Raw genomic sequence first — 25,920 nt, 5'->3', positions numbered from 1 at the left:
TTACTAAAATGGTTAAAAATAATTCAATATTCCCACCAGCTGAAGATGAGATTTCATTTTTCCACACATCTAAGTCAACACTGGTTGTTTATATCTTGTTTTCTTTTGTTTTTATATGCTCCTGACTTACTAATTTGAGTTGATATTTCTTGTCTTTTGTTTGTTTGCTTTTTTTTTGTTTTGGTACCACATCCAGTGACACTTAGGGGTTACTCCTGGCTCTGTGCTCAGAATCACTCCTGGCAGGCCCAGGGGACCAAATGGGATGCAGGGAATTAAACCTGGGTCTGTCCCAGGTCATCCATATGCAAGGCAAACACCCTACCCTGTGTTATCACTCTGGCCCCACATGCAGAATTTTTAAATTTAAAATAGCTCCATTTATTTAGTTTTCCTCATCCTTATAACTGGGCATAGGATCATTAAAGATGCTCCTAGATTCAGTGTCACAAAGGGCTGCATATAACTGAGTTTTTAAATAAAATTTTCCCATTTATATAACATTAAAAATTAAAAGTAAAATATTGTTGAATGTTTTAATGTCAAAGCAAAGATAATATTAGTTTGGGATATCTGATGACATAACCTCACTAGTAACAAATAATATAATCACGTGTAAATTAATGTATGGTTTTTACCAATATCTTCACTTAAATGATAATAGCCAGAAATTTGAAAGGGCAGTCTCATTCTTAATTTAGAATTTGTTAATTAATTCATTTTAATTAAACAAATAAATATTTACTAATTTCCTATTATATGACATTGATTTTCTGTGTCTCAGAGATATAAAAATGAATATTATACAGAGTCTGTTTATAAGGCTAAGAATTTTCCTCATTTTTTGATAAGGAGAGACAGGCCCCAAATCTAGAAACATCAGTGATTTCAAAGCTAATCAAAACTAGGATAGAATCTGCCAACCACCACCAAGACTACCCATATAAACTGCTTTCTCTGAGTATAACTGTTAAATATTTTACATAGATATTCACATGCAGTCTTTGTAAAGATTGTATGAAGGGTTGTTATTTTTTTAATTTTTATTGTGGCCGAAGTGAATTACAAATCTTTCACAGTAATAATTTAGGTACATAGTGACAATGGATCAGAGGTATTAGCACCGCAGTGCTGTCCTCCCTCCACCCCTGTTCCCAGCATGCATCCCATATCCCCTTCTTTAACCCCCAATACTAGTATAACTGGTCCTCACTTGTACAGCTTGCTGTGGAAAGAGAAACTGAAGCTCTTGAAAGTTAAATTACAATGACAGCACCTTGTCTCATCCACAATGGAAACAAAGGTGACTTTGGAAATGCACTTTATATAAAAGCTGATTCTAAAGCTTGCACAAGAATCTTTAAACTGACTTAGCATTTTTTTTTTTCCTTTGGTTTTTGAGTCTCACCTGGTGCTGCTCAGGGTTTACTCCTGGCTATGTGCTCAGAAATCGCTCCTGGCTTGGGGACCTTATGGGACTCCGGGAATCATACCTCAGTCCGTGTTCTGTCCTAGGCTAGCAGGCAAGGATGCCTTACCCCTTGCGCCACTGCTCCGGCCTCTGACTTAGCATTTTTTGACAGTGTTGTGTAATGGTTTTAGAATTGGGCAAAAATATTTACATAAATATGCTCTCATTTTTAGTTATAAATTGTGTTCTATATAGGTGACCAGCCACATTAGAAGAAAATCATGGTATATACCTTTTCAAAGAATATAAGATTTTATAACTTAATATAAATATTTTATATTATATAACTGGCTTATCTCAAAGTCATCTTGAAATAAATCTAAATAGGTTTCCCTATTATAAAAGCATTTATCTTTGAGGCTCACAAATCAGCAGGCATCATAATCTTAAGATAATACACTGATACCTTTACTATATTTGAGATATGAATGCATAGCTTTATGCTTATAGCAAATAAAAATTATATGTGATTCTGATTTTATAAAAGCTAAATTATATACTTGTCAAGAACCTTTCATACTATGGTTTTAGGCACTATATAAATATATGAATAGGTAGCTTGTGTGTAGAACAAAATATATGGGATTTTCGGAGGTCCATTTATTCACAATTTATAAATCAGTTTATAAGGGTAGAAGTTATATTTAACCTGGTGTTGTCAGCTCCATTTCTGCCTCAGGCACTGAGCTCTGGATAAAATACAACAGTGTGAAATTGTTTAAACCAATAATCCCAACTACCTTCATTTTATAGAGATATATAGAAAGATGCATGCTGTTTCACATAATAAACTGTGGAGATATAAAAGAAAAATTCAACCCTAAGCATTAGAAAACTGAACACTGTATTTACATTCTCATCTCTATAACAATTCACTGGTATAAAGAAAAAAGCAAATACTATTTTACTGAGGTTTACTAGCCTGTGTTTTATTGACATAATTACCTAAAGATGAATATGAAACTGTGTTTCAGTTACCAAAAATGATAACAAAATATGCCTGTAGAGATGAGATCAAATAGAACACAAAAAAACAGAGTATCAAAAAAAAGCAATAAAACACATTATTTCTCTCTCATTTTTTAAAGAGCGAGACATATTTTAGGACAAAAATGCTAAGATTTATAAAGAATCTCAACAGGAATTGGGAGAGAAATAGAGATATCAAAATACCTTATGCCAAATGATATCACAGACTGACATTATTAATACTGTTGGTAAATACAACATTGTATAGCTATATACAAAAGAATAAAATATAACCTACTATATCCATATATCCATATACATGTACATACATATGTATATACATAAATATCCATATACACAAATAAATCAAAATATATTAGAGACTAGATGTAAGCTTCAAGTCACAAGATACATAGATGACAATAACTTAGGGGAAATGTTCCAGGACACAAAAATTAGGAATACCCTCAGGAAGTCAAATCATATTTTATAATATTTGTGTAAATAAAAGCATGAGTAAACTGGCATAAAGTTGAATTGAAAGCATCTGTATGATAAAAGAAATTCAAACCAAAAAAACAAATGTTTATTGCATGTGTGAATATTTGATTGTTTTTTCCCCTTGGCACTCAGGCTAAAGCATTATCCAACCTAGAGTATGCTCTTCTCATAGAAATGTAGGAGCTTAAACCAAAGGAGGAAATAATATGTCACTTAAGTTTGAATATCCCATATACCATGTTGCCATGTCGATAGTCAATGCAACAGGAACCTAAAGATTAGCACAGAGAAAGGAGAAAGGGTAGTGAATATTTGCTGAATAAACCAACCCTCACAGAAAGAAAAAGAAATTAAGAATTGAAAACAATTTTTTTTTTTTTTTTTTTTTTTTTTTTTGGTTTTTGGGCCACACCCGGTAACGCTCAGGGGTTACTCCTGGCTATGCGCTCAGAAGTTGCTCCTGGCTTGGGGGACCATATGGGACACCGGGGGATCGAACCGCGGTCCATCCAAGGATAGCGCAGGCAAGGCAGGCACCTTACCTTTAGCGCCACCGCCCGGCCCCTGAAAACAAATTTTTAAATCCAATCTATTAAAGCTATATGCTGGGTAGTTTAACTGAGAAAATATCTGAAGGAAAGGGGCAAAAAGGCTCTTGTAAAAAAGAAGTATTAAAAATAGGCTCATAAATGATCTGAAATGACCCTTGGAGGTGGGTGGAAGGAGCAGGATGTTTAATAATCTTCCGGGATTCCATCAAATCACAAGACAACATGGATTGAATGTTTAGTCTCTTGCACAGATTTCTCAGGATGGAAATCACCCTAGATTCTAAATATGGGGACTTTTCTCTCTGTTCTGGCAAATCACAGCTCAAAATCAAAGGGTGATTCATTTAAAAAAAATAAAATGAATAACATTGATTCTATTTATAATAGATATTCTGAATGGTAGTTTGCATTTATCCAATCAAGTTTTAGGTTATTTTTTTTTTGCTTGTTTGTTTACTAGCCTATTTTGGGTTTGGGAGAGGGTTTGCTAATAGTTTGGCTGATTTTATTATTTTGACGAATGTTTAAAAGTCTCCAAAACTTGTAATAATCATCTTCAAAATTGAATGAACAGCTCAGGTCTTTACTAACATGCTTTTATTCACAACTGAAATAGGTGTGCTAAGGTTATAATGCAACAAAAAAGTATAGGAAGGTTGATTAAGAGAGAAAATCAATGTTTTGTAACAGTAGTAATAGTAATAATAGTTGTAATATCAATAGTAATAAGTCAGAAAAACAAATTGTTGAAGTTTAAGAAAGCTAGTGAAGGAAATTTGATATAAGCATGAAATATTTACAGTCTATATATTTTTCAATTTATAATTTGGGAGATAAAAAGTTTATAAGCAACTTCCTATGCAAATAATTAATGGCAAAATTCAACCCTGAGAATTAGCGAACTTGACATTTTATTTACAAGATGCCATCTCTCATGATGTGACTCATAGAGAACACATACTTTCTGTGATGGAAAAATACAAATGACATAACCCCAAGTGAGACATGATCAAGGTAAGAAATAAGTGGAAAATTGATTTGGCTGCAAAACTGTCAATCAGGGGAATGCAAATCAAGGCTTATGTGGCTTTATTGTTGTTAGTACAATGAGAAAATAGTTTTTTTCCCCAATACTCATACTTTTATTTTGTGATAACATTGGAGATATATGATTGCTTTATCAGGATTTGTTCTCAGGTGCCTTAAAGAAGTACTGCCTTCAATAAACCAAGTTCCACTCCTACAGAAGATCCAAAGTTTCCCTCATCCTGGGTACTGGCTGGTGCTAACTGCCACAATCTACCAGAGTTTACCTAAAGTGTTTGAAAGCATTAAGGTCATAAAAGATAAAATTTCTCTAAAATTGATAAAAGTATGAGAATGAAATGAAAGGCATGTTTCTGTATGGTATCTTCAAAAAGAACTTTTTTTTTGTTTGGTTTGGTTTGGTGGGCACACCCAGCATTGCTCAGGAGTTACTCCTGTCAGGCTGGGGGGGGGTGGCATATGGGATACTGGGGTTTGTACCACTGTCAGTCCCAGGTAGGTCACAGGCAAGGTAAACACCCTATCACTGTGTAATTTCTCAGGTCCAGAATTTTTTAAAAAGTTATAAAGTAAAGTAATATCATCATCATGGTTACATTTGGCAAAATTGAGTGTAAACAGTAAATTAATCCCAATAAACTTTTGGATTCTTGTAAGTGCACTATAGTTATATAAATAAGTGTCCTTATGTTAAGGTACATACATGGATATATTTAGTTGTAAAGGCATGGTCTCTGAAACTTTTTTAAACTTTTTCAAACTTTTTTTAATATTCTATATAAGACAAGATATCTAAAAGATCTAACAGGTCAAGATATCTTTAATTTGATACATTTGGGTTGTGGGAAAGTGATACATAGGTGGTCTGGGTATTATATTCTGCAGATATTCCAGAGGACTGAATGAAATAATGCAGATAGATAGACTAGTTTTGTTTTCTATCACAAAAATAAAAATGTGCTTTCACTCCAGCTAAAGAGAACAGCTTCACATTCTTTTGAGCCAACCTACAGTATGATACTTAAAAATATTCCCTCAAGAGGAATTTTTACTTTCGATATATATGGTTCATTTATTTTCACCTTCTTTTATCTTACTCCAACTCTTTCTTTGTCAGAGGTGAGAATTGATGTGTATACAAAACATTAAAATTATAACAGAAAATATGTGAAATTAAATGGTAAACAACATCAACAACCCTACCCAAAAACAGTTTAACAGGTAAAGGTACATCATCAACAGAAATGAAGGTGATGATAGAATGACCAAAGGTTCTATTACCATGAGAAAAAACCACATATATATTTGAATAGCTAATATCATCAAAGTAAAAAGAAAACAAGGAGAAACTTCTAGACCACTAGTCACTCAGAGGTTGACTGCCTGGATAACACTCAGTTTTCTGAAGTTTTTGTGTTTAGATTCAGTTTCTTTCTATTATTTAAATTATAGTGAGAAATGTGCATTTTCCTGTATTTTTAATTTTAGTGCAGAATCAGTAGAATTGATCTGAAAAGAATTTAGATTCATAAGAGGAACACAAGTTATACATAGGACATATCCTTGATAGTATTTAATCCAAAATTGAAAAAGAATCATATCAAATTAATGGTTGAAGCTGTAGAAATTAGAAAAATAAAAATGTTTCTGAACTGTAGAGGTTTGTTGATTTGGAGGGTAATGTATAATCACAAAAAAAAAAAAAAAGAAAAAAAAAACAACTTTATCAGAAATGTTTCCTTGGATCAGATTCCATGTTTGTTTTGTTTTGTTTTGTTTTGTTTTTTAAATATGGAACGCTTCACGAATTTGCGTGTCATCCTTGCACAAGGGCCATGCTAATCTTCTCTGTATCGTTCCAATTTTAGTATATGTGCTGCTGAAGCGAGCAACAGATTCCATGTTTTAAAAATAGAAGTTGTGGGACCGGAAAGATAGCATGGAGGTAACGTGTTTGCCTTGCATGCAGAAGGTTGGTAGTTTGAATCCAGGCATCTCATATGGTTCCCCAAGCCTTCCAGGAGCGATATCTGAGCATAAAGCCAAGAGAAACCCCTGAGCGCTGCCGGGTGTGACCCAAAAACCAAAATAAATAAAAATAAAAATAGAAGTTGTTAGATTTATTTTTAAGCAAAAACAGTTTTATTGAAATATTTAGAAAGATGTGAGGGGAGAGGGAAAGAAGTATGCTAAAAAAAAAGTATGAGATAAAATTAGTGTTCTCCAAAGTTTAGACAGACAAATAAAGAAACAGAGAAAAGTGAGCTTTATATTATAGGGAGAACACAGACTTGAAGAGCAGTGAGTTTTACAATTTGAAGTGGAATATTTACTCAGAAAAGCTTGTATCTTCTGAATTTTTGCCTTCAGCCTTCATGCTTCCCTTATCTTCAAAAACAATGATGTGCTCATGCCATCAGCCTTGCTATTTTTTTAAACTTTGCTATAAGTTTTAACATCAATTATTTTTACCCAATTGTCTATTCTCTTCCAAGGACTTCTCTGATTCATTGCACTTTTCAGCAGATGTTGTCAATGACATTGATAAATGCTTCAAAATATTAAAACAAGTCATACCTTGCAGGTTTCAATTCTCCACTCTTTCACTTGTGGATGCATTGTCTAAGGGTTATATATAATCATCTATGTAGTTATTAATTTAGATAACTTTTACTTAAAGTAAATATACAATTTTTAGATTAAAAGAGCAGCTCTGTGAGAAAATAACAATATGAAAAAAAACAAATATGGTCAATATTTATTGAAAATAAAAACTAAATTGGAGAATTAGCTTTTTTCACTGATTTTTAAATTCATATTTTTATTTAAACACCATGGTTACAAACATGCTTTTAGTTGGGTTCCATTCATAAAAAGTATACTCCACTTCACCAGTGCAACTTTCTCTCCACAGATGCCCTTTATCTCCCTCCTTACCCATGCATTACCTGTCTTTGACACAGGCATTCTATTTCTTCACTCACTACCACTGTCATAATTGTTGGTGTTATTATTTCTCTCTCTGCACTCACCAATCACTATGGTAAGCTTCATATCATGGGCTTGTCCTTTAAAACCTTATCTTTATTGTCTCTGGATACTACTACCAAACTTTTTTATTTTTCTTAAATCAAACAGATAAGTGAGACTGTTCTGTGTCTATCTCTCTCCCTCTGAAGCATTTCACTCAGCATCATATAGGTTTTCATGTGCATCCATGTGTAGGAAAATTTCATGACTTCATTTATCTTGAAGACTGCATAATATTCCATTGTATATATGTACCATAGTTTCTTTAGCCACTCATATATTGTCAGGCCTCTGGATTGTTTCAAGATTCTGGCTATTGTAAATATAGCTGCAATGAACATAGGCATGCAGAGGGCATTATTGTATTGCTGGGATATATTCCTAGAAGTGGTATAGCTGAATCATATGGGAGCTCAATTTCCAATTTCTTGAGGAATATCAATATTGTTTTCAATAAAGGCTAGAATAGACAGCATTCCAAACAGCAGTGAAAAAGAATTCCTTCTCTCCACATCTTCCAATAATTGTTCTTGTAATTTGTGATATGTGGCATGAGATGGTACCTCACTATTGTTTTGATTTGCATCTCTCTGAGGATTAGTGATGTAGAGCTTTTTGACCATCTGTATTGCTTCTTTGAGAAAGTGTCTGTTCATTTCTTCTCCCCATTTTTGATTTGATTAGATATTTTTTCTTGGGTATTGAGTGATTAGTTTCTGGGTGACCTTTGTATCCTAGTCTTTGTTTCCTTTGAGTTGCAGAAGCTTCTCAGTGTAATGTCCCATTTGTTTACCTCTGCTTCCACTTGTTTGGACAGTGTTGCTTCCTCCTTGAAGATTCCTTTAGTCTCAATATCATGGAGTGTTTTAAATGCATATTCTTCTATATATCGTAAGGTTCCAGGTTTGATATCAAAATCTTTAGTCCATTTGGTGTTAACCTTTGTGCATAGTGTTAGAAAGATGTCTGATTCACTTTTGTTACATGTGTCTAATAGTTGCCCCAACACCAGTTGTTGAAGAGGCTTTCCTTGCTCCATTTTGCATTTCTTCCCCCTTTATCAATGATTAATTGATTATATGTCTGGAAAACATTCTCTAAATACTCAAGTCTATTTTATTGATCTGAGGGACTGTCTTTATTCTAATACCATGCTGTTTTAATGACTAATGTTTTTAATACAATTTAAAGTTAGGGAAAGTGATGTCTCCCATCTTCTTTTTTCTAAGAGTTGTTTTAGTTACTGTGGGTGTTTATTGTTCCAAGTGAATTCCAGAAGTGTTTGATCCATTTATTTGGAGCATATCATGGCTATACTTAGGGGAATTGCATTAAATCTGTGCAATGCTTTGGGCAATATTGCCAGGATATGTGCTTTCATTTCTTTGTGTCCTTTTTTATTTCTTGAAACAGTGCTTTCTAGTTTTCTTTGCATTGATCCTTCACCTTTTTAGTTAACTTGCCTCCAAGGTATTTGAATTTATGTGGCACTATTATGGAATTTTAATATTATTATTATTGTTATTATATTATATTTTTGTGAGATTTTTTTAAGATCCATTTCTTATTTATCATTATTTGTGTCTGAGAAGGCTATTGACTTTTGTGTCTTAATTTTGTTGGCTATCAATTTGCTATGCAAATCTATTATTTCTAGAAACTTTGATAGAGTCTTAGGGTTTTCTAAATAAATATAATATCATGTCATCTTCAAACAATGAGCGCTTGACTTTTTTCTTTCCTATCTGGATGTCTTTTATATCTTTTTTTCATGCCTAATTGCTATGGCAAGTATTTCCAGTACTATGTTAAATAGAAGTGGCAAGGTACAGAGGTAGCCTTGTCTTGTACCAGATATTGGAAAAAAGCCTTCTAATTTTTCTCCATTGATCATAATATTTGCCAAAAGATTGTATTAAATAGCCTTGACTATATTGAGAAAAGTCTTTCCATTCCCATTTTGTTGAGAATTTTTTTTATCATGATTGGTGTTGATCGTATCAAATACCTTTTCTAAATCTATTGATATAATTATGAGCTTAATTTTGTGTTAATATGGTGTACTATATTGATTATATAGTATGTTAAACCATCCTTTCATCTCTGAAATAAAACTTACTGGTCATGATGTATGACCTTCCTGATGAGCATTGGATAGTATTTGCTAGAATTGTTGCTGAGGATCTTTGCGTCTGTGTTCATAGGGATATTGGTTTGTATTTTTTTCTTTTCTTTCTTTCTTTCTTTCTTTCTTTCTTTCTTTCTTTCTTTCTTTCTTTCTTTCTTTCTTTCTTTCTCTTCTTTCTTTCTTTCTTTCTTCTTTCTTTCTTTCTTTCTTCTCTTTCTTTCTTTCTTTCTTTCTTTCTTTCTTTTCTTTCTTCTTTCTTTCTTCTTTCTTCTTTCTTTCTTTCTTCTTTCTTTCTTCTCTTTCTTTCTTTCTTTCTTTCTTTCTTTCTTTCTTTCTTTCTTTCTTTCTTTTCTTTCTTTCTTTCTTTCTTCCTTTCCTTCCTTCCTCTTCCTTTCCTTCTTCCTTCCTCCCTTCCTTCCTTCCTTCCTTTCCCTTCCTTCCTTCCTTTCCCTTCCTTCCTTCCTTTCCCTTCCTTCCTTCCTTTCCCTTCCTTCCTTCCTTTCCCTTCCTTCCTTCCTTCCTTTTCCTTCTTCCTTCCTTCCTTCCTTCCTTCCTTCCTTCCTTCCTTCCTTCCTTCCTTCCTTCCTTTTCCTTCCTTCCTTCCTTCCTTCCTTCCTTCCTTCCTTCCTTCCTTCCTTCCTTCCTTCCTTCCTTCCTTCCTTCCTTCCTTCCTTCCTCCTTCCTTCCTCCTCCCTCCTCCCTCCCTCCCTCCCTCCTCTCCTCTCTCTCTCTCTCTCTCTCTCTCTTCTTTCTTTCTTTCTTTCTTTCTTTCTTTCTTTCTTTCTTTCTTTCTTTCTCTTTCTTTCTGTTGGCATCTATCTGCTTCTGGTATCAATATGATGTTAGCTTCATAAAAACTATTTGAGTGTTTTTGTTTTTTCAATTTCCTAGAAGAGCCTGAAAAAAATATTCTTCATAGGTTCTCTTGAAAGGTTTGAAAAAATTCAGTAGTGAATCCATTCGGGTCTGGGCTTTTGTTTTAGAGAAGACATTTTATTACCACTTTAATTTTTTCAATAGTGATTGGTTTGTTTTGTTAAGCTTATCATTTTGGTTCAACCATGGAAGATTATAAGAGTTACAAATTTATCTATTTTTACAGGTTTTCTTGATAATGGCATATAATTTCTCAAAGAAGTCTCTAATTATCCTTTGAATTTATGTAGTAACTATAGTTATCAAACACTTTTATTTCTAATCTAGTTTAATAAGTAACTCTCTCTCCCTTTTTTTTGTGAGTTTCATTATTCTTAAAAGTTCAGAATGGGAATTTAAACAAGGAAGATAATACAAGGATCTGGAGCTTGTTTTGCCTGTATTTGCTTCTAGTTCCATTTCCAGCACTCCATATGACTCGATCTAATAGTGCTAGCAGTGATCAAAAAATACAAAATAATTAAATATATGCAATGTATATTATTGATCGTCAATTGTTGGTGCTGTCTTCTTGTTTGTGAATTTTGTTTATTTCCCATTTTCTCTGTTTCTTATAGAATCCTTTGCTCATTTGCCCATTTAAATACCTAACATTCTCATTCCTCACTCACCAATTTTGGTTCTGCTTTTACTATATGTATTCCTATAAATTATCAATACATGGATTAAGAATATTATCAAACATGTATTAAAATTATTAGCAAATTGTATATATTAGATTTTAATCACCACTGCAAAATAACTTATACTAACAAAATATTATTCATAATGTTACTCATGGTCATACATCATTGATGCTTTTATTAGTTATTGTTTAAGCATTTCTTAAAAACATGTACTTGAATTTTATATTCTAGGTTTACTTTGAAAGTTTTCTACTTTTAACAGTGAAATAGGCTAAAGTTTTAATGGCAGTGTTCAACCATGTAGTTTAAAGTTATGTTTATGCTATATTTGTGAAAACAGTAATAAAATGTCCTGTTTAATTTCCTTGTTTACAGAAAATTTATAAAACTTAAAATGGTCAATTTTTTTTTATGATTTTTTAAGTAAAGCAATTAAGATCCAGTTACAATTTCTCAATGAGAAATATATGAAAAAACTCCCAAAACATTTTTAACCCTATTATTTTTACTTTACTCATATTTTTGTACCATATTGACTTAATATCACTGAATATTATTTTCATAGAAGTATACTACTTTGACAAAATAAAATTGTATTTTATTCTATGTATTACTTTAGTTAATTCAAATTGTTGAAATTAGTATTTATGTTTCCTCATGTCTCACATTTATCTTTGGACAGAACATTTTGGAAACTTAATACACATATATGTTAAATGATGTTTCATCTAATTTTATGAATCTATATTTCAATTTATTCTGTATTATGCTTTTAAATTTGACTATTTAACCTTAATTAATAATTTAAATTTCTTTTTAAATAATTAATTTGAAAGCTATCAATTTTACATTGAATGCAGTTTTTAATTACATCACATCAGTTAAATGAGAGCTGTGATTGTGACTTCTTACCAACTAGAAAACAATGTAAAACTTCTCTTTGTGTAACTGGAGCTGTAGTACAGCATATATGGGGTATTTGTTTTGCATGAGGTAGACCCTAGTTGAATCCTCTGCATCTCATATGGTTCCCCAAAACTGCCAGGAGTAATGTATGAGTGCTGAGCCATGAGCAACCCTGGAGAGCTTCTCAGTGTGCTCCCCTAAAATTGATTTAAAAAAAATAGATAAAATGTCGCTTTAAAAGACTACTCTAGTTTTTACTTTTTAATAGCTTATATTTTATTTATTTTTTACATTCATGAAGTTAAGAATCAGCTATAGATTTTAGTATTTTATGTGAAGTAGATGTATCTTTTGTTTTGATCTTTAACTAAGAATAGAGATATATGGTAAACAATATTTACCTGCAATAAATGTTTTATTTGAGGATCAATTGCTTGTACAGTCTCCAAAAATTCACAAACATAAATTTCAGGGAAAGAATTTTTTAAAAATTTTAAGACATAGACTATCTTATTACATGTTAATATGCTGTATATTATATATTTTACATTTATTATGTATATGGTCTCTATTTAATTTGTATATAATATACATTACAAATGCTTTGAAGTTCAAAATATTGAACCTTAACTGAACTTTACTCAATAAAAAAGTCTTTTACTGCTTTTTATTTAGTAATCATACTGCTTTGAATTCATTCTAAAATGAATAAATAAAACTTTTACCATTCAGTATATCTCACTTAAAAACACTAATGGTTAAGTGCATTTTCTCCTTTTATTTTCCTCTCATGTACTAGAGAAAAAACAATGTAGCAGCATTTTAATACAATTCAAAAAAGAATCCAAAATGTAAATTTACATTATGGATGAATAATGTTATATTTCACTTTATTTAAATTTTAGTAATTGAGTAGGAAAACAGGAAGATCTATTAAAGGAGCCACGTGTAGGTCACAAATAAATGAGAAAAATCTTGAATTACTGGTTACCATGGTTACAAAGAATTATTGAAATGTGATGAGTATGCCAGAAGCTACATAAATGTTAGGTTACACTTTTCTAATTGTACTATCTATGCTTAATGTCTCTTAGAATTAGTAGAACTTTACAAGATAAAAAATCAAAAAAATGAGAAGATATAAATAAAAATGTTATTTTTTCATTTTTTCTTTATTTAAACATCTTGATTACAAATATGATTATGATTAGGTTTCAGTCATGTAAAGAACACCCTTCTTCACCAGTGCAACATTCCCACAACAATGTCCCAAATTTCCCTCCATCCCACTGCACCCTCATCTGTACTCTAGACAGGCATTCCAGTTCCCTCATTCATTCACATGATTATGGTAGTTCTCAGTGTAGTTATTTCTATAACTGCACTCACCACTCTTTGTTATGGGCTTCATAAAGCGAGCTGGAAGTTCTAGCCCTCCTGTCATTGTCTCTAAGGATTGTTGCAAAAATGACATTTATTTTTCTTAATACCCATAGATGAGTGAGACTATTCTGCATCTTTCACTCTTCCTCTGACTTATTTCACTCAGCATGATAGACTCCATGTACATCTATGTAGAGGAAAATTTCATGACTTCATCTCTCCTGACGGCTGCATAATATTCCATTGTGTATATGTTCCACATTTTCTTTAGCCATTCGTCTGTTGAAGAGCATCTTGGTTGTTTCTAGAGCCTGGCTATTGTGAATAGTACTGCAATAAATATAGGTGTGAGGAAGGGTTTTTTGTATTGTATTCTTGTGTTCTTAGGGTATATCCCTAAGAGTGGAATAGCTGGGTCGAATGGGAGCTCAATTTCCAGTTTTGGGGGGAATCTCCATATCGCTTTTTATAGAGGTTGAATAGATGGCATTCCATCAGCAGTGGATAAGAGTTCCTTTCTCTCCACATCCCCGCCAGCATTGATTTTTCTCATTCTTTGTGATGTGTGCCAATCTCTGTGGTGTGAGATGGTATCTCATCTTTGTTTTGATTTGCATCTCCCTGATGATCAGTGATGAGGAGCATTTTTTCATGTGCCTTTTGGCCATTTGTATTTCTTTTTTATCAAATGGTCTGTTCATTTCTTCTCCCCATTTTTTGATGGGATTAGATTTTTTTCTTGTAAACTTCTGTCAGTGCCCTGTATACTTTGGATATTAGCCCCTTATCTGATGGATATTGGGTGAATAGTGTCTCCCACATGGTGGGTGGCTCTTGTATCCTGGGCACTATTTCTTCTGAGGTGCAGAAGCTTCTCAGCTTAATGTATTCCCATCTGTTTATCTATGCATCCACTTCTTTGAAGAATGTTATGGGTATCTTTACAGGGATCACATTAAATCTATACAATGTTTTGGGGAGTATTGCCATTTTAATGATGTTAATCCTGCTAATCCATTAGCAGGGTATGTGTTTCCATTTCCAGAATTTAGAGGAAAGGCTTTTAGTTTTTCTCCATTGAGGATTATATTTGCCATTGGTGGTAGATGGCTTCAATGAGATTGAGAAAGGTGCTTTTCATTCCCATCTTGCTGAGAGTTTTTATCAAGAATGGGTGTTGGACCTTATCAAATGCTTTCTCTGCGTCTATTGATATGATCATGTGATTTTTATATTTCTTTTTGTTGATGTTGTGTATGATGTTCATAGATTTACAGAAGTTAAACCATCCTGCATTCCTGGGATGAAACCTACTTGCTCATAGTGTATAATCTTCTTGATGATGGATTGGATCCTATTTGCCAGGATTTTGTTGAAGATCTTTGCTTAACTGTGGAAGGTTATAAGTGTCCAAGAATTTTTCCATTTCTTCTAGGTTCTCATGTGTAGTAGCATAAAGTTTCTCAAAGTAGTCTCTGATTACCCTTTGGATCTCTTCAATATCTGTTGTGATCTCCCCGTTTTCATTTCTAATACGGGTTATCAGGTTTCTCTCTCTCTTTTCCTTTGTGAGTTTTGCCAATGGTCTATCAATCTTGTTTATATTTTCAAAGAATCAACTTCTGCTTTCTTTGATCTCAGCTTTGTTATTTCCTTCTGTCTCGCTATTTTTTGGTCCTTTTGTTGAGCACTTTCTAATTCTATGAGCTGCATCATTAAGCTATTCAGGTCGGCCCCTTCTTCCTTCCTGATGTGTACTTGGAAAGCTATAAATTTTCTCTCAGGACTGTTTTTGCTGTGTCCCATAGATTCTGGCAGTTTGTGTCTTCATTATCATTTGTTTCCAGGAAAGTTTTGATTTTCTCTTTGATTTTATCTCAGACCCACTGGTTCAGTAGCAGGCTCTTTAATTTCCAATTGTTAAAGTTTTTCTTCTGTGTGCCTTTGTATTTCACATCTAATACCAGAGCCTTTTGGTCAGCAAAGGTAGCCTGCAAGATTTCTATCCTCTTGATTTTATGAAGGTATGTTTTATGTGTCAGCATATAGTCTATCCTGGAGAATGACCCATGTACATTGGGTCATTTTTTGGGGTGGAGTGTCCTATATATATCTACTAGTCCTCTTTCTTCCATTACTCTTTTCAGGGCTAGTATGTTTTTGTTGGGTTTCAGTCTGGTTGACCTGTCAAATGATGACAGGGATGTGTTGAGTCTCCCACAATTATTGTGTTATTGATGTCTTCTTTCAGATTTGCCAGTAATTGTATTAGATAATTTGCTGGTCTCTCATTGGGTGCATATATGCTTAATAGTCTGATTTCTTCCTGTTGCACATATCCCTTGATTAGTACATAGTGTTCATCTTTGTGCCTTACAACTTTTCTGAGTATAAAGTTGGTATTAATTATTAATATTAATATTAATATGGCCACCCCATCTTTTTTAAGAGTGTTGTTTGATTGGATGATTTTCCTCCAGCCTTTGATTTTGAGTCTATGTTTGTTCTGACTATTCAGGTGTGTCTCTTGTAGGCAGCCAAAGGTTGGATTGATATTTTTGACCCATTTTGCCACTCTGTGTCTTTTAGTTGGTGAATTTAATACATTGACATTGAGGGAGATGATTGTCATAGGATTTAATATCATCTTTGTAGATAAGTTTGCTGTGTTTGTTGGTCTCTCTTGTCTTAGAGTAGACCTTTCAGTTTTTCTTTAAGGCTGGTTTTCCATCTGTGAAGTTTCTGAGCTGTTTTTTATCAATGAAACTATGTATCTTTCCATCAAACCTGAAAGTGAGTTGGGCTGGGTGCAGTATTCTTGGTGAGGCACCTATTTCCTTAAATCTTGACACAATATCCCATCACTGTCTTCTGGCCTTGAGAGTTTCTTGTGACATGTCTTCTGTAAGTCTTAGGAATGCTCCTTTGAATGTAATTTTCTTTTTTGATCTTGCTGCTTTCAGTATTTTATCTTTATCTGTGGGATTTGTTATCGTAATGAGGATATGTCTTGGGGTGTTTTTATTTGGGTCTCTTTTAGCTGGTACTCTTCGGGCATGCAGGACTTGATTGCACATAGTCTTTAACTCTGGGAGTATCTCTTTAATGATGTCTTTGACAGTTGATTCTTCCTGGAGATCTCCTACCTGGGCCTCTGTGACTTCAATTATTCTTATGTTGTTTCTTTTGAGTTTATCAAAGACTTCTATTTTCATCTGTTCACATTCCTTGAGTACTTTTTTCATTGCTTGATAGTTTGTCTTAAAGTTCTTTTCCAATTTTTCTGCTGTGTTGAGTTTTTCTGCATCTCATCTTCCAACACGCTGATTCTGTCCTCAGCTGCTGTTACCCTGCTGGTGAGGCCATTCAATGAGGTTTTCATTTGAGCTACAGTGTTTTTCAGATCTGTTATTTCAATTTGGAGTTTTCTGATTTCTGTCTTTGTGTTCTGTTCAGATCGATCTATGCTTTCTTTGAGTTCTACAAACATCTTCCTTATTTCTATTCTAAACTCCTTATCCAAGAGGTTAATCAGATAGTTGGAATTTTTTAGGTCATTCACCCTATTGTCTTCATTCTCTGTGCATGGTGTTTGCCTGCGAGGTTTCTCCATTGTCATGCTTGTAGTGTGATTTTTTTCTGTGTGTTGTGGTGGGGTTCATTGGTTAGAAAGAGTGCATGGCCGCAAAGCGAAGTGGTGTGGCCGTGCTCTTTTGGAGCCTCTGGGAAAGCTATTTTTCTGGGTTTTTTTTTCGGCCCACCCCCAAGAGATTCTGGAAACAGGACAGTGGAAAAACACACACAGGCAACACTTACAGTTTCTCACCAACAAAAACGTTCTTAAAGAAGAAACCCAGATGGACATAAGGTATATGTAAAATGCTGTGTCCCAATTTAAGTGGGAGATGAAAAATCATACAACAATGAGGTATCAGAGACTAGCACACAACACAACAAGCAAGAACAACCAGTACTGGTGTGGATGCAGAGAGAAAGAAGCTCTCTTTCACTGCTGGTGATAATGTCAGATGGTCCTACACTTTTGGAAAACAATATGGATGTTCTGAAAAAAATCTAGGAGTTAAGATTCCATTTGAACCAGTAACTTCACTTATTGGAATGTTCTCCAAATGGCCAAGAATAAAATGAAGAAAAGATATTTGCACCTCAATGTACTTTGTAGACTAATCACAATAGCCAAAAATCTATGACAATCCTAGTGTCCAAGAATAGATGATTGGATAAAGAAACTATGGTATATATACCCATTAGAATATTATTTGGTAATAAGAAATGAAAAAAATCTTGCACTTTTCTGTTACATGGAGGGACCTGCAGAGTATCATGCTAAGTGATTTAGTTTTAGAGAAAGTGACAGTCACAGAACGGTCTCTCATATATGTGGGTTATAAAAAAACATAGTGGCATAACAACAAATATACAAAGACAATAAAGACAAAGAATGTGAGAACCCAGAGTAATAAACATGAGACCTTGAGTAGCGAACGTGACATATGAGGAAGCTGGTAAATAGAACAGAAATGAGCAATGTCTGGAGGAGGATAATTTTCAACCAAGAAAAAGAGGTGGTGCTGCTGAATGATGTAAAGTTTTATGCAAAACAAAACATTAGCAACACTATTAATACTGTAAACCACCCTGTAAAAACTTTTTTTAAAAAGTGCCTCTGGAGAAGTCCTGAAATCTCTTAGGCCCACGGGAATTCCCATTCTCCCCCAATGCTTACTGTGCCTATACAAAAAAAAAAAAAAAAAAAGTGAAGGGAAACACCAAACCCTGCCACTCCAGCACCCCCTTCGTTTTCTTGTTTTGTTTTGATTTGTTAGTCTTTGACTTTATTTTCCTTCTTTCCTCCAGTTTTCTCCTCCCTTTTCACTCCTGTGGTTATTATTTGGTGATTTTTTTTTCTTTTTTCTTTTCTCATTAGCCAGGTGCATTTTCTTCTTTTTTTTCTTTTTTTTTTTTCGTGTTTTTTTTTTTTTGGTAGTTGCAGCCAATTTTTTTTTCTCTTCCTTTTTTTTTTTTTCTTATCCCTTTTATCGCAAATGACAACAGAATAGATAATCTACAAAAAGTTGTAAAGTGGAGACCAGCTGTGCTAGTATTCTGGGGGGAAGGAGAGGGACACATGAGATGCATGCTGAAAATTGAGTGGAGGGAGGACAGCACTGGGGGTAGGAGTGCCCCTCATTCGTTGTCACTATGTACCATAAATCATTCTGTGAAAAATAAATTAAATTAAATAAATAAATAAATAAATAAAACCAAAAAAAGTGCCTCTGAAGCAGTCTGGTGTGTGGGAGGGAAATGGGTGTGTGTTAGGGCATTATTGTGTTGTGGAAGGGAAATGAACACAGTAAAGAGATTGATATTGAAACATTATATAACTAAAACTCAATCAGTAATTTCAACTCTGTCATTTTGAAAATAGCTTCTATAGGTGAGCTTTATGTTCCTAAGAGGCGGGAGAGAGATGCCAGATATGACATGCATTGCATGCTCAAAAATTAGATGTGAAAGCTAGTAATGTCAAAAAATTATTTTATAGATTAAAAACTGAAAATACTTAGGTGTTCAATGAATATCTGAATAATTAAGCTTATTGTAAATTTATAAAAACTAAACTTAGAGGTCAAGTAATCATGAGTCTAACATGGCTTTTCAAAAAGTAAGAGGAACTTAGTCCTATGCTTAGTTCCTTCCCATATGGGAAGTTCCTTCTTTATTCTAATATTTCTTTATAAAGTTAGAGATCTGAAAGGATGAAAATAATTCTATAAAGAGTTATCCTGAGAACAAAATTTAACAATATTATATTTTAGGAACTATGAAAATAATTAGGGTTCTCTAAAAGTAATTAGACCAAAGAGTGACAGAAAAAAACAGATTCAATCGAGTATAAGGAATTTAAGTCTAATGATGAGAAGATAGTTGGAATTTGGGATAGGCACTGATCACAAGCAACTGGATGCATAGTTTTATGTCTTCTAGATTATTACAGGTATTTTTTTATAATGCCTTTCTTCTTTGGTTTTCAGATACAGAAAATTTAATAGATTCTAAAAATTCAAGAGCTCAAATGCCTTTATTTCTGCTATATTCTCTTTAACATTTTAAATGTCATTTAATGTTATTGAATTGATCACTAACTTCTGGTCTCTTTAGGACTGTATTCTAAAATGAAAACCTTTAAGATTAAGAAAGCTAAAATAAACAATAAGCTAAAATATTGACTAGAAAGCTTGATTCCTCCTCAGACCCTGTGATTATAGTAACATTCATAAGGAAAACATGCATGTTGTAGGGAACGTATTAACAGGAAGCATGACCAAATGCTAAATAATATCAGCATGCTTATGATGTTTTACATGTACAAAATATCAAACTCAATCTAAATGCATTACAGTGAAAATCAAAGGAGCATTTAATGCTGTATTTTTTACACAGAACACCACACAGGTTGCAGAAATAATTTCATTAAAGCCAGAAAAGCAGTTCAATAACACAAAAACACAAAGTTCTGGATATCTATGTGCAAAAAAAAAATATTTAACCAACCTTAAAATTAAATTTAACCTTTACTAGATTATAAAGTTATTGTATTTTAAAGTATGCTTAATAAATAATCCTTATATTATTCTCATCTTCTTAAACAAAATCAGCAGAAGACTTATTGGAATGTTTTGCTTATGGAACTGACTTTAAACTTCCTTGTTCTCCTTATCTTTATAAATAAAATGGGTGGGAGAAATTTTTTTTAAATTAATTTATTTTGGGGGGGAGAAAACTTTTTTTTAATTAACTTATTTTTGGGGGGAGAAAACTTTTGGACATAAAAAAACACATTTATGGTCTACAATGTGATAATGGTCCCAAGGATGAGTACTCATTTTCCAAACTTATCAGAGGTACTATATTATCTTTTAGACCTTTATGTATATCTATTATGGGGGTTAGGAATATGAACAAGTAGAAAGGTACAAATGTGAACTGATCGAGAATCATGTGTTAAAGTTAGGAAAACATTTCAAACACTGACCTGGGATGGAAACCAGCAGTCCGAAAGCCAGTCTGTGTGGCCAAATCCATTAAGAAGCACATTGCCATTGGGAATCTCAATCATTTTCCAGAGGTGATCCTCCCCACAGCTGGCAAAGAGCTTAGCGTGAGGGTGCATCACAACACTGCACAGAGAGGAGACAAGAAAGTGACAAGAAAATTACTGATATTTTCAGTATAATAAATACAAAGGCCATGATTATCCCACTGAGAAGCAGGAAGGTTCATTGACAATAGGACTGAAAGTCAGAGGAAATAAGTTTTATATCCTGATTGAAAACCTATCACACTCAACTTAATAGCTTTCCAATGACCATACCTTATTAAATTCACTGAATCTCTGAGTACTCAACTGTAAGATAAGAATTTTGCTTAGGCGACTGCTCCTGTCTAATACTAGTTTGAACACAGTAATTTTGATTTTTTTTATGTGTGTGTGGAAAAGTTGTGCTATGGATAATTTGATGCTATGGTATTCGGAAGAAACACCATGATTAATATAGAAATAAACATTCTTTACAGATTATAGTATAACTTAAATCAGGCATTACTCAATAAATGATTATACATCATAGACACATTATAACAGTTCTAAAATAGAAACTATAAATGAAATTAATAACTACGCAAAGCAAAAAGGATCGGATTATGTTTCTAATATAGCTCTTAAATTGACTTCAGTCAATGCACAGTACACAGATTTCTCTAATGTATCCAACATGTATACAAGCAATTATCCAATCTCTAATCATAGAATGAGAATGAAATAAAATTAAATATTAACATATTAAATCATATTATTCTACGCCAGGGTTATGATCATGTGGCTACTTAAAAACTGGAACTAAACCATACTAAAACCAAGGCTGCCAACCCTGCCAGCAGCCAAGTTTCCCGGCTCGATACTCAACAGTTTCTGCTTCAGATTCCCACCAGTTTCTGCCTCTGGGCCTCACTGCCTCACACACACCGTCCAATCTCAGTGGTGATAGTCCCAGCCTGCCATGCCTGTCCAACTGGGACTCTCCCTCGGGTGAGATATGTGCACCATGTGAGGGGACAACACCGCACTGCCAGCACGACGGAGTACGCGCTTGCTAGGACTTCAAGAGCTTCTTAAAGAGAACAGTGCAGAAAAATACAAAATATATTTTCCTGGCAAATAAGAATTACCCCATTGACAAGAGAAGCTAGAACAGATGTCAGCACTGTCGATTGCTGTCAGTGTAGGAATGGTTAAAGTTTTTTGAAAGGATAGTTTAAAAGAGAGGAAAGGTCGGCTACTTCCCAAACCAAAGAGCCCTTTACAGCAAGAAGTTTCAAGGTCCTCTCTACCTTCTTTTCCAATCTGTATGATGAATACCCCTGTCCTAGCTTTAACAGACTCAATGCCCAGAGATCTTGATTATTCCACATACTGTCCCACTGACCAGGCTGAAGCAGGTACAGATGCTGAGCATCTGTTCTACAACCTTCTGACAGTCTCCATTGGGTGTCCAGAAGTTAGGCAGAAAAGATTCCCGGATTTACTGATCTCCCCAAAGATCATCAAATATTACTGATAGAATCAGCCTTTTTAGACCAATTATTCTCAGACTTTCGATTAGGTTAAACATTGCTGAAGATAAATTTGTGTTCTGCAATGAATTCGTCCTGCACAGACATCAGTGTCTCTTGGATTTGAGGGGTGGCTCCACTCCATTAAAGACTTTTCCTTAAGTTTGCAGAGCCTGCACCTTGATATCTAAGCCTTACCCTGCCTGTCAACACTGAGCATGATTACAGAACAACATGGGTTAAATTAAAGAACCAACGAGAGTAGAGGAGCTAAGCAACAACATCACAAGCAGCTTCAAAGAACACCAGAGTAAGGAACAGGCTTTGGAGCCCATCCACAGCAATGTGCAAGAACAATGTGCAAGAACACAAGATCTGTGTTCTGAGCCTACAGTGTTTTACATGAAGCTGGAGGACTTGGTGTCTACAACCTCCATCATCAACAAGTTTTTCCTTGACAAGCTTTTCCTGCCTTTCTGAGCATGGGCAGCCAGTCTCAAAGCAGCCTCATCATTAGCACCCATGATTGAAGCCATCTAGGGCTCTGTTGGACACATATCAGTTTCTGTCTGGAAGAGAAAAGCCACTCCAATAGGAAAGAAAGACTTTTTCCCTCCTTTCTGGCACTTTTCCATACAATTTAAAGCCAGGAAACTTGCAAAGTATTGTGATGGGATTATGTTTTCTATTTAGGCTTCATGGGAGGTGGGGTCTAGTTCATGAGGATTTTCTAAGAAATGGCTAGTGAAGCACTTTTGGATACAAGAGAGGAAAAAAGATAATATAATTGTTTTTTTAACCTTTTTCTGGGGAATACTACTGTAGTTGCTTTGTATTTAAAAAAGAATAGCCAAGTCAGCAGGGTAAGATGTGTCTTGAGATTGATCCCTTTACAATACACTTCCTGAGACAAGGGTATGTATACGATGCAAACAAGGCAGAAATTCCCTCTTCTTAAATTCCTTCTTCCTTGATTCCTTTATTTTTCTATCAAGAAATGATTCTGAAAGATGTTAGATTACCTAAAATATAGCAAAATGAAAATGGATATTCACTTCCATATACAAGTGCAATTTAAAAGTGCTCTCAGTCTTGTTTATAAACTCGACTTTATATTATATTGAAACAAAAGGGAATAAACATAAACAAATGATATATTTGCTAATTTTCTAGAAGTTTTTTCTTACTTTCCTTGTTGAATCTTTATAAAGTATAGGCTATCCAAGATTTTAGGCCATTGTGGGTGGTGATAGATTCCTGCTCTGACTATTCAGCTGTGCAGTAGGGGGCTGATGTTAGAAAATGGATCATATAGACATTTTGTGGTTGTGTTAAGTCTAACGGGATTTTTATTGTATATTCTGTATCATGTCAAAATATCTCTGGCCATTTTGAATGTCAAACTGATGTCATAGTAGATTTTTTTAGCTTTAAAGTTATTTTTGCTTTAGTATTTTTAGGTTGTTTTGGGGGGTGCTTTAATCTTTTTAAAGGAAAAAAAGGGAAAACAACAAAAATAGAAAAATAATCAATGATAACATTTATTAAGGTACCAATACAAATATATTAAGGTACCAGAACAAAAATAATTGAAGTTTAAATTGATATAAATTTAAAGCACTGAAATATATAATCAATTTATCTCATGGGCAATTCTATAAATTATCTTGGTATTATTTGTTCTGAAAAATAGATTTAGAAAAAAAATTTTAACATAAGATGATATCCAACTATACCTACATCAGTAGGTCCCATGTTTATATGAAAGTGCAATTATGGATCCCTTCTATTAATATAATTAAATATAACAATATGAACCGATAAACAATTTTTTAAGTTTAGACCTATATATTTAGAATTATTTTGGTATAAAAACTGAAGTATTTTAATCAAGAGTTTGATCACTCCCTGATGATCAATGATGTGGAAATTTTTTCATGTGCATTTTGGCTATATGAATTTCTTCTTTGAGAAAGTGTCTTTTCATTTCTTATCCCTATTTTTTGATGGAATTAGATGCTTTTTTCTTGTTAAGTTCTGTCTGTAACTCATATATCTTAGATATTAGCCCCTTATCTAATGGGTATTTGGTGAATAGTTTCTCCCATTCTGTGGGTGACCATTGTATCCTAGTCACAATTTCCTTTGAGGTGCAGAAGCTTCTCAATTTAACATAGCCCCATTTGTTAATCTCTGCTTCCACTTGTGTTTGGACAGTGATGTTTTCTCCTTGAAGATTTCTTTAGTCTCAAAGTTATGGAGTGTTTTGCCTCTGTGTTTTTCTGTATACCTTAAGATTCTAGGTCTGATATTAAGGGCTTTTATCCATTTGGTTTTGACTTTTTTTTTTTTTTTTTTTTGTGGTTTTTGGGTCACACCCGGCAGTGCTCAGGGGTTATTCCTGGCTCCATGCTCAGAAATTGGTCCTGGCAGGCACAGGGGACCATATGGGGCGCCGGGATTCGAACCGATGACCTCCTGCATGAAGGGCAAACGCCTTACCTTCCATGCTATCTCTCCGGCCCTGGTTTTGACTTTTGTGCACAGTGTTAGATGGAGGTCTGAGTTTTCCTTTTTGCCTGTGGCTGACCAGATGTCCCAAAACCACTTGTTGAAGAGGATTTCCTTCCTTGTTCCATTTTTCATTTCTTGCCTATTTATCAAAGATTAATTGATTGTATTTTGGGGGAATATTCTCTGAATACTTAAGCCTATTCCATTGATCTGGGGGCTTCTCTTTACCAAGCTGTTTTAATGAATATTGCTTTGTAGTACAATTTAAAGTCAGAGAAAGTGATGCTTCCCATCTTCTATTTCCTGAGGGTTAATTTAGTTATTGTGGGGTTTTATTGCTCCAAATTAATTTCAGGAGTGTTTGATCCGTTTCTTTAAAGAATGTCATGGCTATCCTCAGAGGAATTGCATTAAATATTTGCAATGCTTTGGGAAGAATTGCCATTTTAATGATGTTAACCCTCTGAATCTATGAACAGAATAAGGGTTTCCATTTACTTGTGTCCTCTTTAATTTCTTGAAGCAGTGTTTTGCAGTTTTCTTTGTATATGTCATTCACCTCTTTAGTTATTGACTCCAATGTATTTGAGTTTCTGTAGCACTAATGTGGATTGCATTTTAATGTCCATTTCTTCTCTATCATTATTTGTGTATAAGAAGGCCATTGATTTCTGAATGTTACTTTTTTTTTTACAAAATCAAAACAACAATGAGGTACCATCTCACACTACAGAGACTGGCACACATCACAAAAAACAAGAACAATCAGTGCTGGAGGGGATATGGGGCAATATTAACTCTCATTTACTGCTGGGGGAATGCCATCTAGTCAGTCCAGCTTTTATGAAAAACAAAATGGAGATTTCTCAAAAAACACTAAAAATTGAGCTCCCATGTAATCCAGCTATACTACTCCAAGAGATATACCCTAGGAACATAAAAACACAATTCAAAAATGCTGTTTGGGGGCCAGAGCAATAGCGTGCCTTGCACGAGATGGACCTTGATTTGATTCCTGGTGTCCCTTATGGTCCCCCAAACCAGGAGCGATATCTGAGTGCATAAACAAAAGTAACCCCTGAGCATCACCAGGTGTTGCCCACCCCATCAAAAAAGCCTTTTGCACACCTATATTACTTGCAGCACTATTTACAATAGCTATAATCTGGAAACCACCAAGATGTCCAACACAGATGAGTGGGTAAGAAGCCTGATTACAAA

General features: G+C 34.0%; 1 protein-coding gene, 1 non-coding gene and 1 pseudogene across 2 annotated transcripts in view; 1 reads left to right on the top strand and 2 right to left on the bottom strand.

Annotated features, from left to right (window-relative positions):
* Nucleotides 1-25,920, bottom strand: part of SPAG16 (sperm associated antigen 16) — a 1,100,078-nt gene that overhangs the window by 609,285 nt on the left and 464,873 nt on the right. The window contains exons 9-10 of the mRNA XM_049768212.1: nt 20,622-20,753; nt 1,322-1,333 (exon numbers count right to left, since the gene is read on the bottom strand). Of these exons, the coding sequence (XP_049624169.1) occupies nt 1,322-1,333; nt 20,622-20,753 (144 nt within the window). The remainder of the gene's footprint in view (nt 1-1,321; nt 1,334-20,621; nt 20,754-25,920) is intronic.
* LOC126026169 (U6 spliceosomal RNA) lies at nt 6,325-6,431 on the bottom strand. Its single transcript, XR_007501582.1, has one exon. It is a non-coding gene; the product is annotated as a U6 spliceosomal RNA (small nuclear RNA).
* LOC126012460 (nuclear receptor subfamily 4 group A member 3-like) lies at nt 20,824-22,665 on the top strand (annotated as a pseudogene).

The sequence above is a fragment of the Suncus etruscus genome, chromosome 1 (assembly GCF_024139225.1).
Source record: "Suncus etruscus isolate mSunEtr1 chromosome 1, mSunEtr1.pri.cur, whole genome shotgun sequence".
NCBI lineage: Eukaryota > Metazoa > Chordata > Mammalia > Eulipotyphla > Soricidae > Suncus > Suncus etruscus.
This window is presented reverse-complemented; position numbering and strand designations above follow the sequence as displayed.